Source organism: Ostrea edulis, chromosome 6, assembly GCF_947568905.1.
Source record: "Ostrea edulis chromosome 6, xbOstEdul1.1, whole genome shotgun sequence".
Classification (NCBI taxonomy): domain Eukaryota; kingdom Metazoa; phylum Mollusca; class Bivalvia; order Ostreida; family Ostreidae; genus Ostrea; species Ostrea edulis.
Genome location: NC_079169.1, coordinates 32,211,196 through 32,228,686, shown reverse-complemented (window position 1 = coordinate 32,228,686; position 17,491 = coordinate 32,211,196). Strand labels below are relative to the sequence as shown.

At 44.5% G+C, this 17,491-nt stretch overlaps 3 protein-coding genes across 3 annotated transcripts; 1 reads left to right on the top strand and 2 right to left on the bottom strand.

Annotated features, from left to right (window-relative positions):
- Positions 1–1,531: 1,531 nt before the first annotated feature.
- Positions 1,532–2,482, bottom strand: LOC130047246 (uncharacterized). The gene has a single exon (XM_056141865.1). The coding sequence runs from the start codon at positions 2,480–2,482 to the stop codon at positions 1,574–1,576; it is 909 nt and encodes a 302-aa protein (XP_055997840.1). The 3' UTR covers positions 1,532–1,573.
- Positions 2,483–5,572: 3,090 nt separating this feature from the next.
- LOC130047245 (actin nucleation-promoting factor WASL-like) lies at positions 5,573–6,367 on the top strand. The gene has a single exon (XM_056141864.1). It carries the CDS (start codon positions 5,573–5,575, stop codon positions 6,365–6,367), a length of 795 nt encoding a protein of 264 aa, XP_055997839.1.
- A 2,243-nt stretch (positions 6,368–8,610) lies between these two features.
- LOC130047244 (uncharacterized protein F54H12.2-like) lies at positions 8,611–10,014 on the bottom strand. Its single transcript, XM_056141863.1, has 2 exons — positions 9,048–10,014; positions 8,611–8,855 (listed from the first exon to the last, which is right to left on the bottom strand). Exons 1-2 carry the CDS (start codon positions 10,012–10,014, stop codon positions 8,611–8,613), a joined length of 1,212 nt encoding a protein of 403 aa, XP_055997838.1.
- Between the last annotated feature and the right edge of the window lie 7,477 nt (positions 10,015–17,491).

Below are 17,491 nucleotides of genomic sequence, written 5' to 3'. Positions count from 1 at the left end.
CCATCTTCAACGTACCAACGACTTCTGTGACACGGAACCTCCTTTTTATGGTGATATCTGAAAAATCCGGGAATCTCCTTCTAAAGATCGAGCGGTTTGCGAAGTAGCATTTACTACCAATATTTTACGTCTTAGGTTTGACGCGGTCATGGCATAAGCAGGACTACATATTATGTATAACGGTTAAGAAGCGAACACTCTTTCACTGAGCTAATGCGACCGGTCAAGTAACGAGGTAAGATCACATGAGTTGAAATTAAATATCGTCGTTTAGCTCAAGCAAACCTGGGCTTTTTACCAAAAATAAATGAACGTTTCTTAAAAACCACCTGTGACGTCATTCTTTTGTTCGAACGCTCCATTATTTTTCAGGAATGGTGAGTTTCAGACAACTACTTAGTGAGTTCTGTTGAGTTAAATACATAAATAATGATTTTTTATGAACAAGTCCCCCTAAGTCACTATGGAGCTTTTTAACAAAATGTAAATAATAATTTTCAAATTAAAACCCAAAAGCACAAATGTTAGTCGAACGCAAGACTTTTCACACGAAAGGCAGATTCTCTATCCACGGAGCCACTGAGGATGTAATGACAACCTTGGAAAAATTAAACAATAGATGTTTCATAGGACAAACCTCTATACTAGTATTATATATAATTCTGATATTTAAAAGTATTTTTATAATATATTGAAAGAATTTCTTAGTATGAGATTTACACTAAGGGTGGATTTTTAAGTCGGTCAATGTCCTCGTTCCTCTCCATTCCTTAAAAGCAACAGACATCGGCTCCATTATTTTTAAGGAATGGAGAGGTACTGAGACAGTAACTTACTAGTTATGTAATGTCCCCATCAATATCATTACTGAAGTTACTGCTTTTCTTCTCTTATCACAGGAGCCAGTAATTTTCTGTCTGTAATAATAATAGGGGTCTATATCATACTAACCCCAAATAAAAACACATGGCGTTTACTCCAAGCTTTGACTCAAGATAGCTCTTTTCTGCTTTTGCCTTTACCCGCCCCAAAATTCTTTCTGATCCAGTAATTTCAATATTTATGCCGTTGATCTACCATAAGAATAATCCTCAACGACGCTACTTTTCATGTTATCCCTTAATTTACCCTGATAATCATTAACAACGTCACTTCCTGTAATTGTGTTAGTAGTATAAACCCTCCCGATGGGTGGGTCAACTGAGTGCACTTTTTATGCAAATGAGGTCAAGCAAGGGTGTCTTTTGATTGGTCAAGCGGTGTTGGGGTGAACGGAGTGCACTAGGACGGGGTCAACCCCAGCAGGGGTTGTAGGACCCGGTGAATAGACTGGCCTATGGCTGGTGGTCTATGATGCGGTACTTTCGCTTTGAGTTCCTGGAATGAGTTCCTGCTATTTTTCTGAAAATCCTATGTATTCCTGTGAAATCCTGTGTATTAAATCTAAAAGAATAACACAAGGTTTTAAGTTGACATGTTTATTAAAGAACAATGGTGCAAGCATAGAACAATGCAAAACAGTTCAATAAGCATAAAAACAGTTCAATAAGCATAACAGTTCAAGCACAGTCCATTACTTTCTGCTGAGTTTCTTCTTCTTTTTTGGCCGTTCTTCAGTAGGTGCGGTTGGATTCCACATCTCTAACGGTGTGTATTCTCTCTTCACAGGGGATTTTGAGCCAGGTACGGGTCCAATCATCGCATCTATTTCCAGTTGTTCTTCTGGACACTCACTAATCCAGTGTCCTATTTTTCCGCATTTGTAGCAAGGATCCTTTTGTTTGGTTTTCTTGCTGGTCTGTTGAGAATCTGCTGACCTCGATTTCTTACTGGTCTGCGGATAATCTGTTTTCTGTGGGCAATTCGGCGACCAATGTCCTGTTTCTCCACACGTGTAGCACGGGTTAGCAGTGTAATCTGGAGTGTATTCCTTCCTAGGTTTTTTAGAAGTCAGCTCTTCCAACTTCTTCAGTAGGATTGTGGTATGATTTCCAATCTCATTACTCAGCACATTAATGCGGTTAACGATCCCGTCTAGTGTCGTGGTAATGATCGCAAAGTCTTCTTTGTTCATGGTCGGAGGTTCATTCTGAGCGTTGTAGAGGCCCAGTTCCAATCCCGTAGCGTCCTGTGAATCGGGAAAATAGAAGCCTAATCCGGGGTCTGTCGGATTCTGGCTAGGGAGGTAATCCGAGGTCTGGGCCATCTTCTCTTGTCGAGCAACGTGGTCTGAAGGCGTGAGATTGAAGCTCGTGGTCTGGTTCGAGGTCTGGGCCATCTTCTTCTCTTCTCTCCTTCTTTGAGCAACGTAGTCTGGAGTCGTGAGCAACAAGTTCGAGGTCTTCCCCAGTTCAGTCTTCTGATCATCAGTCTTAGCTTTCTTCAGTTCAATGTAGTCTTTCTGTGGTCCCATCTGCTTCTGTACCAGCTGATATATTTTCTTCTGAGCTTTGTCCACAAATTCTAGTTGTTTCTGAGCCATGTCTTCTGGAAGGTGATTGAAGATCGAATGAGGACTGACACTAGGGCTCCGCTTTTATAGCCAGCAAAATGTCTAGACTATTCTGTCTCGTGGGGGTCACGTGGGGAGCACGTGGTTGCATCATCTTTTTCTGGAAAAACCGGTTTCAGCTAGAACATCGCGCGACCAGCGCGTGCTAGTGCCCTAATTGAACTTGAAAAGCCGGTTTCTCGCGACCAGCGCGTGCTAGTGCACATTGGTACACATTGACTTTAGTGGAATGGAACTTATATTGGTGTTTAAAGTAGCCCTAAAAAGGGCTGTGCATGAAGTTTTTATTTTTAAAAATGCCCGGCTTCATACGCAGGTTCTTCTATATACACGTGTAAGTCATGATCTTCGGATATAATGTGTTGTACTAATTGTCGAGCTCTTCTCCCGGGGAAACGTATCTCTTCGACGGTTTCCCACATCCAGTGTGCATCCCAAAACAATACCCATACACTTCTTCGGTGACGTGGTTTCTCCAGTCGAATAAATCCCGATACTTTTTGAGTGCCGTTCAATAACGTGTAAAACTGGTAAATCATGTACTGTATGAGGGGGGAATTTTTCAGGTACATGTCACTTAAACGCAGGCAAATATCCTCCACTGTTTCATGTGACCGCAATACATAGTCAAAACACCAATTTTTAGATCGCCCCCAGCGTAATCGATGGCGACATCTCTGTACTAAATTGTCCCAGATCTCCATCTCGTCTACATAATCTTCTACTATGGTTAAATTCTCCACTGGTTGTATTCCCTGGCGGCGGCGTCTCGCTCTTAAAATTCTCCGTGTATCCATGACTGAAGGTCAGACAAGAATGACTGTAGAAAAACCAGCTGACGTACAGGTGTTTGATCACGTGATGCATAACCTTTTACCTATAAATACAGGTGTTTTCTGAACGTTCGTTATTTACTATGGGCGGCAGTGCTACTACGAGAATAAATGGATATAGTTATGTACTACAATGTATGAACGTGGCCTTACATGACCCTGTCATTCAAAATGCTCGTCAATTTGTACAACAGATGTCACCGGAGGTCAGAAATGTACATAGTTTTCAACGGATTGCTGATTCATTAGCGGAGAATACCAATACGGGCCGTTTACTCATGATTTATTTGTATGCTGAGGAATTGAAACAGAATCTTCCAGACCAGATGAGTGACATTGATCGGATCTTACGCGATTGTCTACAAAAAGGATTCGTGGAACTGATTCGTATGAAAGGAATGGCTGCCCTGTTATAAAACAAGAACGTTTTAGAATTTTTTCATTTTGATCATCATGGCTGAATTAACCAACAACGTTCTTACCGCTGTATTACAGCATTTCAAGGACTACAAAGAATCGGTGAACAACGCTCGTAGCGCTGCATTACAGTGTATCAAGGACTGGAAAGAAAAACAGCCGTTGAGATATAAATTCGCCATGAAGTTGTTGATCTTTTGGGAATTTCCTATGACCTTATATGAATATTCCAGCGTTTGCAAGCATATAGCCGACAACCTGAACAGAGAGTCTGGATTGATCATGATTTATACCATGGACCAAGAATTTAGACGACGGGAACCTGAGAAGACTGGGGCGATTGTAGCGATTACCGATCACTGGCTGGAAAAGGTGTATAAAAAAACCTAACCGTTTTTCTTTTCCTTTATTCGTGGAGGATGGCCAGCAGTGACCACATCGCAGAAAAAGCGCATAACCATGCATTAGAATGGGTGGAGAAAATGCAAGACGATACGGTGTTTCAATTCGTTAAACATTTTCTGATAGCGGGGGTGTTTCCAATGACTCTGGACGAATATACAGATCTACGGAACCGGATATACATCAATCTCTATAACGATGCGGGATTGATGTTAATTTATGTCCTGGGGGGAGGAATTCAAGAAACGCATGCCTGAAAAAACCGCCGAGATTGAAAGTATCACCAAGGACTGGCTTCGAGAAGTATACATAAAGTGTGAAGAACTTAATTCATTTCATTTATTCCCGGAGGATGGCCAGCAGTGACCACATCACAGAGAAAGCGATAACTTATGTATTGGATTATCTCACAGACATTCATTCTGGGCAGTTTGAATTTGTGTTACACTATATGCGAGAAGAATTATTTCCCATCAGCTTAAAGGACTATCCATGTCTCTGTCAGTATTTGATCGAGAACCGGGTCAACCCGCAAGCCTTAGTATTGATTCATTTAATGGGCCAGGAATTGAAACGAATGCGACCCACAGACAGAGCAGAAATCGAGAAAATCAGACTACGATGTCTTCGAGAGATGTACGTCAAGTTAAACGTGTGACTTTTAATCTGGACAATAATGAAGTGTATCTGTTACCCGAAGAAGACCGGACAAGTATCTGGATGACTGTAGCCGCTGATCGCTATCGATTTCAACGCAGGATTCGAGAAATGGAAAAAATGTTGGACCCTATTTTAAAAAGACATGTGCATTGGTGTTGTGTGTGGGAGTTATGTATTTGAAATATGTGACATGAATAAAATTGTTTACACGAAAGCTGTGTTTGGTTGAGTCTCTCAGAGAAGGGTTTATTTGTTGAGGAATCCAGAAAATCCTAAAGGTAGAGTGAAAATCGAATCAAATAAGGTGTTTTCTATCGAATAGACCTTATGAGATGTTTTTAGGGATGTACATGGTCGAGAAATAAATTTTTAAAGAGGCGGTGAAGAAACATTGAACCTCGACTCGACCTCTTTAACCACTGTTTCTTTGAAAACTATGCGACGTAGCAAAATAAAAATAAGTTTAACGCATTCGCCGTCTCAGAATCTATCAGATTAAATCTACCATGCACAGATATCGAATGTCTAGAAAAAGACAATGAGAAAAAACTCTCTACTCGAAAGCACAAATCTGCCATTTTGACGCCCGCCATCTTGCCTTCGTCTCCGAAGCGAGGGATGTTTTCGAGGAGGTCCGCGCTTTCCCGATATATACCGGCGCACTCGCCAGTTTGCTTCACTGGTGATCCAGCACAGTTATAGAAGATTTTTGAAGGATTTTAAAGAAGAAAGAAGAATTGTTTGAAGAATGGCTGAAGGAAGAAGGGATCCTATTTACAACTTCCAGACCTTGCTTGGATTCCGGTACCGGCTGGTAGTGGTGGCTGAGGAACGGGTAGGGGAGAATTGGGTCGTGCGTTCTGAGAACGACCTGAGCACCTTCTCCCCTTTCGACCAGAGTGGGGTCCGTGAGATCATCTGCCGGGTGCGGGCCGAGTATGAAGGGAGGGCACCCCGCCGCCGCACCGCCCGGATCTCCACGGCCACGAGACCGCGCCGACAGGCCCCACAACCACCCTCACCACCACCACCTTACTCCCCGGCGACGGCTACAACATCACCACCAGCGATCCCATCGGCACCGGAGGAATACAGCCCGGTGCCGATGAGCGACTCATCAGCGTCACCGGTGGAGTATTCACCGCGGTCACCGTCCCCCGCACCACCTCCCAGTCCAGCCCAGAGTCCGTCGCTGCTGGTGGCAGCCACGTCATCACCACCGAGACCGGCAGCCCCTGCAAGACCCCCACCACCTACCATCCGGTTTGCAGGGAGGACTCCACCACCACCGAGACCAACCCACGCACCGGTGGCAACTCATCCCCCGAGGAACCACCCTATGACTGTCCCTGGCTGGGCAGATAGGGCGGTTCCCATCTGGTTTAAGTGCCCTGTCTGCTGGCAAGACAGGGTACACTCTGGAATCACGTGCAGGGGATGTGGGCAGCGCCCAGCTTGCTGCTCGTGCGTGGAGCGGATAGAGGAGCGGCGACACACCCGGGGACGGTGCCCGTTATGCCGGTTTACCGGAGCCAGGGAATGAAAGTCGGTCCTTAGGACCAAACGGCCCTTTTCAGGGCCACCAACTTTTTTGAAAAGACACTTTTTATGGCAAAAAATCAAGAAACACACAAGTTTGTTTTAAAAAAGTTTTTATTAACACAAGTAATAGCTAGAATAAAGCTATAATAAAGTTACATTTTCTTGACAATGTACACATGTTTATGATACTGATAAGCAAAGTCACAAATCCATTGTCTATAATGAGCCCAATTGCCTCCGGCTAATCCACATCCAATACGATAAGGAAACGCTAAAGTCTGGTAAGACAAAGTGCCTAATTCCTGTAAACATTGTTGAAACCAAAGTTCACGTTGTTCGGGGGTATCGGCATACAGGGGTAAGCGTTGAGTGCCTCTCCCGTAATCCCATTGCGCTAACAAACAGATCACATCAGGATGAGTAGAATGAGGCATAATACACACAGTACCCGGTATTCCTCGATCCGCTGCTATAGCTAAATTTCTCCGTCCTAAAGGTTGTCGGGTCGCATACAGATTAGCCCAAGGAAATCGGTCGGCAATACGTTGACTTATTCCATGAGGTTTCACCGTTAAACAGTTACATTGTTGTACAATAGCATCCACCCAAGGTAGAGATAATACATCTCCTCGTAGATCCGTCACCGACATGCTGGTTGACAGGTCTCACAGGTACACGTTGACCAGGGTTCTTGACTGTAAGGACAATGTTGAAACAGCCGGGGATCAAACTTTCTCTGAGTCCAGCGCTCTCTAAACTCCTGACAGATCTCACAGGTACAGTCCTTATGTGCTATTTCTTCTTCAGGGGTGATGGTACAATGCTGCGGACACTTACACTCTAGCCAGGGTTCTCTAGTGTGACTACAACATTTATAGACAAAGGGATAATAATTCAGCTCTGCCAATCTCTCTATCCACTTCTGTTTGGCCAGGATGTTTTCTTTTTTATAATGAAAACACCCACAAGTTGACCAATGTCCTCGGCAATACCCACACACTAGTACATCTTTCTCATCATCCGCGTACCGTTCAAACGACATGATTGAGAAAAATGGTAACAAGTGACCTATGTATATAGTGTTTTTTGATGAGTCATCAACATGACGTCAGCCATCTGAGGTAAGGGGATGTTTTCGAGGACGTCCGCGCTCTCGCCTTTTTAAACCGAGCGCAACGTCAAAATCGGGCATTCCGATTTTTTAAAGGAACCAGAACCATGAGCCGCAGAGTAGGACCAGACCCTACGGTGAATGATTATTGTATCAAATGGGAGGAGGATTGGGAGGCAGAGATTGCCCCGCCGGCCTCACGGGAGGCTCTTCCCCCACCGCCCATGAGCCAGGATCTGCCCCCGCCAGAAGAAAACTGGGACGCAGAGATGGAAGTGGTACAGCGACCTCCGGGGAGAATGTTTTTTAAACACGGGTGGTTGCCTGTGTTTGTGTTTGACCACGAGCAACCCCCGGAGGAGCAGAAAAAGAAGAGAAGAAAGAAGAAGAAGAAGAACAGACAGTGAGAGGGGGACAGAGAAGAAAAGAAGAGAAGGAGAAGAGAGAGAGAAGAAGAAGAAGAGAGAAGAAGAAGAGAAAAGACCTAGAGAGAAAGAAAACAGCCCTTTTCAGGGCTACCCATTCTTTTTGAAAAGACATGGTTGATTACAATGACAAGAAATTTTTTTTTTTTTTTCCAACGTTTTATTAAACTCCAACTATAAACAATAACAATAACATAGTTTACAATACATTCAGTCTTTGACATTGACAAGTTTGTCCTTGATGGGTTCTCGGTTTACGGAAGGTCTCTTTAAACCAATCCGCCACAAAACGATCGCGTTGTAAGGCCGTGCCTTTCCAGGGAAGTAACCATTCTCGTACGGTGCTTCTATGGCGATGGCGTTGATGTAAAAAATACACACAGTATTGTCCACAGACATCCGTATTCAAATCTTGATAACAATGGGTATTATGAATCCAAGTCTCTCCGTGGCGTTGAATAAAGTCTTGGATGTCTTTATGGGTGGGAGGTAATCCGTAAGAATCAAAATATTCGACGGTAGGGCTACTCAAATACAAACAGACCCAATGCGCTCCAGGGCGATCGTGAGGGTCTGTATTCACCACGATGGCTTTGTGATGAGGTAACAGCTCAGGTATGACATCTCGAGGATACACACCGGCAAACGCCGGTCCTAAATCTCGTTGTAAAACATCTCTCAATTGCTGAGTATCCATCTCTCTCTCTCTTAGTAATCGATACTGACTTCTCGTTGTTTGTTGATTTCTAGCAGATTGTCGAACACGGCATACACCACACAGTTTAAGGTCCTGGCCACGTTGGCGGCAAATTGCACTTCCACTCTCAAGTTCCCCGTCTGTATGAGATGAAATTTATCCGTCTGGGCTTCTTGATCTTTGGTGAAATCCACACACCAGAGGGTGTAACCGTTTTTATACTCTTCCAGGGTAATGTCCGGAGCCCAGTCCTGGCCTAATTTTCCCAAGCCTTTGTACAGACTCAAATACGATCTCAGGTACTGATCGTCGGTGAAATTAGGTTCCAAAGGGCGGGTTTCCATCATTTCTCCATTGATACTGATTTCTAATTTCTTGACTCTCTCATTTTGGAAATGAAAGGGGTTTCGGGTATTATCCCCATTAAAAGCCGCATTGTCCACAAAACCCAACACGATCAGTTTAGGCATCTGTCCTTGAAACAGATGATCGGTGATTTTAGACTGGGTGCCACTAGGAATGGTGAAGGTTTTCACTTCCACTCGTCTCAATGGATATTTCGCCGTTTGAGTACTCAGTTGCTGATTGATGAGATTAATGATACTCGGCACAGGTTTGACTTTCCTCACCCACAAGATCATACTTTGAATGACCACTTTCCCACTACTCCCGGCAGCGGTCATCATGTAGAACTGGGGTCGAGCGCGATTGAATCGGAGACGGACATCCAAGCCATTAGGGAGACATTTCTCTTGCTCAAACAAATCCAGATGTAATCGATCCATCAACACGATCTCCTTACTGTCTGTAATCTTCTCGTGACGTTTTCTCAACCCTACATTCTTGGAATCATCCGGATACTCGGGAGTCGGGATGACGGCCGCGATGTTGACTTTGTTATTCACTACTGCAAATTCCACAGGAGTTTGAGCCAGAGCTTCTAATTTGACCTCATCCATATGTCCTGCCGTATCTTTTTCCCACAAGCTACAGGCTCTCATCTGGGTTTCCAGAGTCTTGGGTGCATAAGACAACAATTTCTCCAGATACGCTTTGTAGGGATAAGTATCCGTCCCCGGGGTAATGACTTTTCCATTGAGACTGACATCGATTTCACTGAACAAGGAATGGAGAATGTTATTCACGGGGGTGGAGGTCGAATTGCCTCCTGCGAGATTCGTTCCATTGGCTTTCGTGAATTTACAGACCATCTGGAGATACGTTTGGGATAAATCCAGATATTCATCTCCTTGTCCTTTGATTTCAAATTCAATCGGAGCCGTATCCGAGTTGAGGGTACTGGAAATGGGGTAATATTCCATCCATTTCGAATCTTCTAAAGTGACGTTGGTCGGGGGCACTTTAAACAGTTCTAAACTGCTGGTGCCACAAGCGCAAGATTCTCGGTGCATCATATTGGAACGATGTGTTACTCAGCGTGAACTGGAATCAAATGTGTTCTGGTGTCCTTCTCACCCCCTTTTTATAGGGTTCTCAGTCGAAAATATCCAGAGAGCGTTTTGGCTTACCCCTTTTCACGAGCTTCCTACCTCCCTTCCTAGATCGCTTCCTAGGTTGCTTCCTAGGTCTCTTATGAGGCCCTCCCCGAGCTAAGATACGTTGTTTTCTTTTAACAAATCCTTTTCCTTCCTGTATTCCCACCTGTTTTACCGCCTGTTTTCTTTTGAGGGTCGTGGTTCCAGGCTTCCTGAGTATTCCTGTGCGCGCTTTTCTTCCTCGTTTGGATGGGGTTTTTCGAGATCTTCGCCTACGGGCATACCCTGCTGTCTCTTTCAGGGCTTGGGCACCGTGTGTCTTGAGAGCGTCTTTGAGGGATCGTTTATTATCTAACACATCCATCCCTGTTTTAGCAGCAGCCTTTAAGGCACTTTTAGCCCCCGATTTGAGTAAATCGGTGAAAAATCCTTTTCCCTTCTGCTTTTCAGATTCTGGATCATATTCTTCTGTTGGATGGCTTCTACGTCGTCTCCTCTGATAAGAGCGATAAGGGCGGTCGTAATCATAATATCTCTCTTGATAGACAGGACGCTGTTGTTGTTGTTGTGCGGGGGTTCCACCTAATAATCCGCTGATCAGGGGACCCGCCACTTTGCTAGCTATTCCCAACAGGGCTCCAAGCCCGTGACCCTGCTGCCGTATTAAACCTTTATGGTAGTGCATCTTGATGTAAATGAACTTCGTTAGGGGTTACACCCGCTTTTTATACTTTTTACGCCGTCTCTTTCTCTTCTTTCCTTGACCCGCTTGACCCACAATGGCATTGGCAATCCATGGAATGAGAAACCAGATTCCGTGTCCTTTCTGGCGTCTGACTCCTCGATGGTACTTCATCTTTCAATACACTTTGCGGAAATGAAGTTTGACTAAGGAGCGCCCATTTAAAAAACCCATAGGACGCCCTAAAGAATTCATGATGTGTACCTCAATGGTATCGAAATATTTCTTACTCAGTTTCAAATATTCGGCTCGAATCGGTTCCCAACGGGCTTGTTGTCGATCGTCGTATTGACCCGTACAGGGGACGACTCTCAATAATTTCAATTTGTTGGTGCCCACCACTTGAGGATCCACAATGTCACAATACACATACATGGCTTTCAGATTGTCGTAGACATCCATGGTCGTGTTCCCCAAGTAATTCACGTTGATCCATTTCGTCATGGTTTCATCGCCCAGGATCATTTTGTCACTATCCAGACCTAGCTTGTACGCTAAGGGCGTAGGGAAACGAATGCACATGGGGGTGGATCTCAGTGCTTTCCCATTAAACTGATACTCGACACGATCGTACTCGGGGTGATACACTAAGAGCTGGTTGTTCCCCTCGTCGTTAGGATTCCCTAACTCGCTCCATACTTTCCACAGGGTTCTCCTTAAGGCTGCGTTGATTTCATTGATTAACGCCAAAGGTTGTGTATAAGCTCCGGGTCGGAAGTGAATGCGAATGATATCGAAGGGAAATAAACTATCCCCTCCCGCAAAGAGATGGGACCATGGCGTCAGATCCCAGGGGACCACCACCTCACACCCGGCCATCGTGACTTTGCCCATATTCTCTGTCTTAAATCTTTCCCATTTATAAGTGTTGGGATCTTGGACATATTGCGTATACGGATCTGGAATGAGAACGTCCACATAAGCCTCGCTATCCGATACGTTTTGTAAGTTGGCCGAGTACATCATTTCGGTCAATCCGACTTCCCATTCTCCATCCGTTAAGTCCATGGTGTGTGGCAATAACGTTTTAAATTGAGCCGTCGTATTCGTCGGAAACGATTCCATCGACCCATCACTCAACAGAGTCATGTAAAACCCTTCTCCTCCAGCCATGATGTCTTAAATGAGCCCCTGTCTCTGTTTCCTTCTCTATTTATACTCATAACACAATGAACATTTTCATATTTTATTGAACATACAACATAATGTTAATACACAATTTTACATGTCATTCTTCTTGATCGCGACCACCACCGCAAGTCAACGATTGTAGAAAAGAGTCTTCCAACTCTAGTGTTCGTCTCGGGACTAAGCGTCGTCGCATCACCAGATAGTGTCGAGTTCCCCAGCAATCGGCCACATCATAACCTTCATTGATCATGTCTTTGAAATGTCGGAGACAGTCCTCGGAATGGTCAAACCAAGGACTAGCATTTAAGGTCCAATCGGATTCGTCTTGTCGTCCCATCAATCCCCAGAAGGCTTTCACTTTCCAACGAAACTCTTGATATTTAGTCTTCATGATAAAGGCTGACCATCCGTGAGGTATCAGTATCCGTTTGTACAAGTACACCGGTTGATCTAACACTTTGTGTTGTTTACAATGCATCAAACACATTTGCTTATCCCAGAACCAGGTACTTTTCTTCCCCTCTTGTTTCCAGGCGTACTGTGTGTTAGCCATGGTGAACTGATCTCTCAGGTGATGGGGACTCCTGTTTTATACTCGGGCTCGCTAACGTCATTTGTGGACTAGGCATGACGTAGCCTACGAGAGAACTTAAGGTCACCATCCAAAAATCGCGATTGGGATCGCCTAAGGCTAACATGACGACCGAGGTGATAATGATGGTTAAACACAGGAATAATTGTGCAAAATACACAATTTCTGCTCGAGGGACTTTTTCACCCAAGAAAGTCCACTGGGTGGTCATGGTCGAATGAGATCCGCTTGCGGAATCCATGAATCAAAACTGGGAGGATATCCTTTCCAACGCACTTTGACTTCTGAAATGACTTTTTTTCCCACACGCCGCTTTTTATACCCTAAGATCTCCTCCACTTCGTAGACATCATTGTCTTTAATCACTTGTTGTAATTCCTTCTCGTAAAAGGTTCCTTCTAATTCTTCCCCGTGATCATCTTGAATGCGATAGACGTTGCGTCCTGGCACTTTTCTAGAGATGGTAAACAGTTCTTTGGTCCAATTCGGTAAATATCCTTTTTCAAACGTACGTTTGGCTTTACTAATGCGTACACGATCCCCCACTTGCAAACGACTCGTGGTATCGGCACTCTGTTTTCCATACAAGGTTTTCCATACGGTCAAGACATTCTTGGCATTGACTTGAGCAGGAGCTCGCCGGATACTGCGATGATAGGTATGATTGTAACCATACACCAGATCGCTCAAGACATCGACATACCGTCGTGTTTTATGACGTGTAAAATACCGCCACATGCGTGCTTTCAGCGTGCGTTGAAAACGTTCCACAATACTGGCTTTGGTTTCGGCATTACGGGTCGTAAAGAAATGAATGGATTTGAAGGCTTGACGAAATTCTTTATTGGTAAATTCTTTTCCTTGATCGGACTGAATGCGCACGGGGCGACGTCCCTCTCGAAAAATCCGTCGTAAGCCTCGTATCATTTCTTTCCCCGTTTTCTGTTTTAAAGGCACGACCCAGGCATATTTAGACAGCACGTCAATGGCACATAATAAAAACGTATACCCATTATTGTCTTGTTTCAAGCTGGAGACATCGGCTAAATCTAATTGCCATTGTTCATCCATATCCGTCACTCGTGTTTGTCGTCGCTTGAATTTCCTCCGTATCGGTTTATGCAAGGTATAGGTATCTTGAGCTTTCACCCATTCTCGAATTTGAGACAGGGTAATCTTGTGTCCTAACTGACGCACTTGACGATACAACGCCTGGACTCCCCCATACCCTGTCTTGGGATCGTAATACAGTCGCTGTAAGATCTGTTCTGGTTTCATGGCAGATTTAACCATTTTCCAATTTCACGTGATGTCTTTTTACCGGCCTCCCTGATATTTTTAGGGGTCATCATTCGTCTGGGAGTTTCATAGAAAGATTGGTCAAAACCCGAGATTTCTTGAAATCCGCTCTCATCTTCTTCTTCTTCTATAGGTTTAGGCGTACTGATTTTTCCGGGCTTGTCCATGGCTTTTATAACATCCCGATTGGTCAAATATCCTTTAGGGGCATTCGTTTCTTTTAACGCTTGAGCAAATTGCTGTAACCCTGCAGGCGGTTCACGATGTTTCAAAGGTTTTTGTCTCTGGGACTCGGTGATTAAATCCACGATATTGGAATCGGGAACCCTGCGTCCTCTATAGCTGATTTCTCCTTCTTTATTCCAAGTCACCACTTTGGATTTCTTGAGATGATCGAGTAATAAACCTGCTTTCTTTTGACCCGGTTTATTGACGCTTTTGATAATCTGTTCCTCCAAGTCATCGGGTGCTGCGGCAGCTGAGGGTGGTGAGGCGGCACTGGCTGCACTGGTTGGGGAGGGCCGAGTGGCTGGGGTGGGCTGTCGAGCTTGTTGTAAATATTGACGATAGCGATGAAGTTGATGCCCGTACAACCCCACTTTTTCTTTCTCGGTTAAATCATCTCGATGTTCAATCTCGTCCAAATCACTGCGTAAACCAATAGTCGAGGTAAATTCGGGAGGTTTAGGTAATTTGCCTTTTAATTCGTTGAGCATCGCTTCCGGTACCAACACCATTTTTCGACTCATGATTTCTTACAAATCTTGCCACACACAAACGAACCCAATCCTTTTTGGTGAATGAGTATACCTCGTCGTTTTTTCACGGGTTGAGGGTGGACTAAGCGTCTTAAGATGTGTTTCTTTCGACCCAGTTGTCGCTTCTGAGTAGGGGTGAGAGGAATCACCCCTTTTAATAGATTGTACACAATCTCACAAATCTTTAAAATGCAGTCATTGGAACAATGTTTCAACACCTCTGTCTTTAATTTGCTGGAATAGTGCGGAGCCGCTAACGTCTGCAAGAGCGGTAAATGAGGTCGTAATCGACATTTACACTTCTTCGTATGAGCCATGGTAATGAAGGGTGGGGCCCCTTCCCCCTCCTTTTTATACCTAGTCCAGGACAATGGCACTCGGATGTTTAGGATCAAAACGTTTGTGATGGACGGTCTCTTCGTGACGATTGCGGTTCTCTCTCGCATTGAAGACCAGAGGGCAAAATTTACATTTATATTTCTTTTGCACCTGAACCGGTGTTGAGGCGGTTAAGGGTTGAAATTTCATGCTTCCAAAGGTATGAGCAAAACTCGGTAGAGCAGTATCACTGGTTCTGGAACTTCCTATAGGCCCATGCATGGATCGTTCCATTTTCTTTTGAGCTAATCCGGCTTTCAGATTGGCTAACGTTCTAGTGGCCTTGGGGGGAGTGGCCTTGGGAAACGGCATCTTCACCATGAGAGGGGTTTTCTTTGGAGCCCAATTGGGAAACGGATTCTTCATCCTGAGAGGTGTCTTCTTAGGGGACTTCTTAGGGGACTTCTTAGGTGTCTTCTTAGGTAAGCGAATAATGAGTTTAGGAATTCTCTGAGGCGATTTTTTAGCTTTCTTAGCCCGTGGTTTCTTGGTTTTCTTGGGTTGTCCCCCACGGGGCTTACGGCCTGTTTCCCATTTGAATAAATGACGGATAATGGTCCCTCCTAAGAATCCGGCGCCTCCTCGTTTCAAAATGGCTTTTTTACGCTCTTCTTCATTGGTCTTCTTATCGGCAATGACACTCAAGTCTTGCCGATGGGATTGAATGAACCGCTGAGTGATTTTATTGCCTGGTAAGACGCCTCGCAATAAATTTCGAGCGCCCATCGCAAACCAGTTGAGTAAGGCTCTACGTCCTAATTCAATGAGATGACTCCGTTGAACGGGATCCCGTTCCCGTTGTAAACGGCGTAACGTTTTGACTAATTTACTCTTCGCGGAAGGTCTACCCATGGTGAAGACTGTCTTTCGAATGATACACCTCCCCATGATGTGACATTATTTATACTCTCGGGGGCATGTGCACAGCCAAGTTGGTAAAGAGTTGACTTCTTAATCTTAAATCGTCCGACGTCTGAGGACTCAAGTCCACTAGTAAATACCCGTGAGGTACACGGGTGGCGTCCTCATAGGCTGGAAGTAAATGCGGCATTTGTAATTGCCGACTTAACACCCCAATCTGAGATTTATCTCGAGGATTTTTAAACAGCACAAGATAGTGAGCATTCAGACTGATGGTACGATGTTGTACTGCTCGATCAAATAGATTTTGTGTGATATAAATGACACTGGTATTTCGATGATGCGCTTTGCGCGTAAACCAGTCGACAATCGATTCGATGGCTTTACCTCCCATCATATCATCAAAAATGAGTAGATGACGCGTACTGAGATCCGCCACTATCTGCTCATCGTCTTGAGGTATATTGCGGATAAAAGTGACCTTGTCCTGTAAGGATTCGTACGCGGCCTGCCATTCGCGATAACACCATACTATCTTTTCGGGAGGCGGTGCAATCCACTGCGTATTTTGCACCAGCTGTTTGACAAATTCTGTTTTACCCGATTTAGAGGGTCCGGCCACCACCATGGTAAATTCATGTTTCAACTGAAAAGGCTCAAGTGTCTCGTAGGTATACATCTTGATAAATGACACAAGTTCAGGAAAATCATATCTATTTATTAACAAATAAAAATACGTACAGCTTGCTCAACACCATGTCTACAAATAGGACATTGTTTCAGTCCCGTAGCACATATAGCACAAGTACATAAATGACCACAAGGTAAAAAAGCAATTCTCAAGTCTCGTTCTAAACAAATGTGACATTTCTGGGTACACATTGGATTCCCTGCCGCGTCTAAGGGTAAGCCTTCCCAATCGCAACCACTGTCTTTAGCGCGGGCATAGGCATTGAAGGCTTGTCGTACCCATTGTTTACCCTTATTACACTTCAGGTAAGGACAGTGAGGATACCAATAAGCATGTTGTATCCAAGGATTGTCGACAGCTCCCCAATGGTGAAGTCCAAAGTTGCAATAAAAACAGCACGTGTTATCCCCGTACCCTTTGTAAAAGTATCCCGCTTCTGCAATGGTAGGTAATAGGTTCTGCAAGTGTTCGGGAGCATTTTCAAACGACGCTACTCGATCTGACAGTAGAGCATAACGTGGTGTACCCGGGTTATGTAGTGATTCGTAGTCCGTCATTTTGCCGACTGATGGTTTTCTCTAGCATGTCCTTTTTTAATACCCGTAAGGCAGCGTGTCATAGTCATGAATACGTTGACGTTTATCATACACCATGCGGTATTTCTTCACCAGAGGAATGGTTCGCACATCATGTTGGCGGGTTCGTTGAATAAAGTGCGGATAGCGGACATGGACTTCTTCTTCTTCTCCTTTCAACATTTTTTCCAACGTATCGAGAGACACGACTCTAGAGGCACGATAATTGAGTGTCAATCCTTTGACTTTGCAGACAGATTTTCCATTCTGGGTCTCGTATGCATAATTTTTGGGCCCGCCCGACATGTACTTGATGATACGATCTCCACCCAATTCATCGGTCCAGCCGCCTAAACTGTTGATAATGGT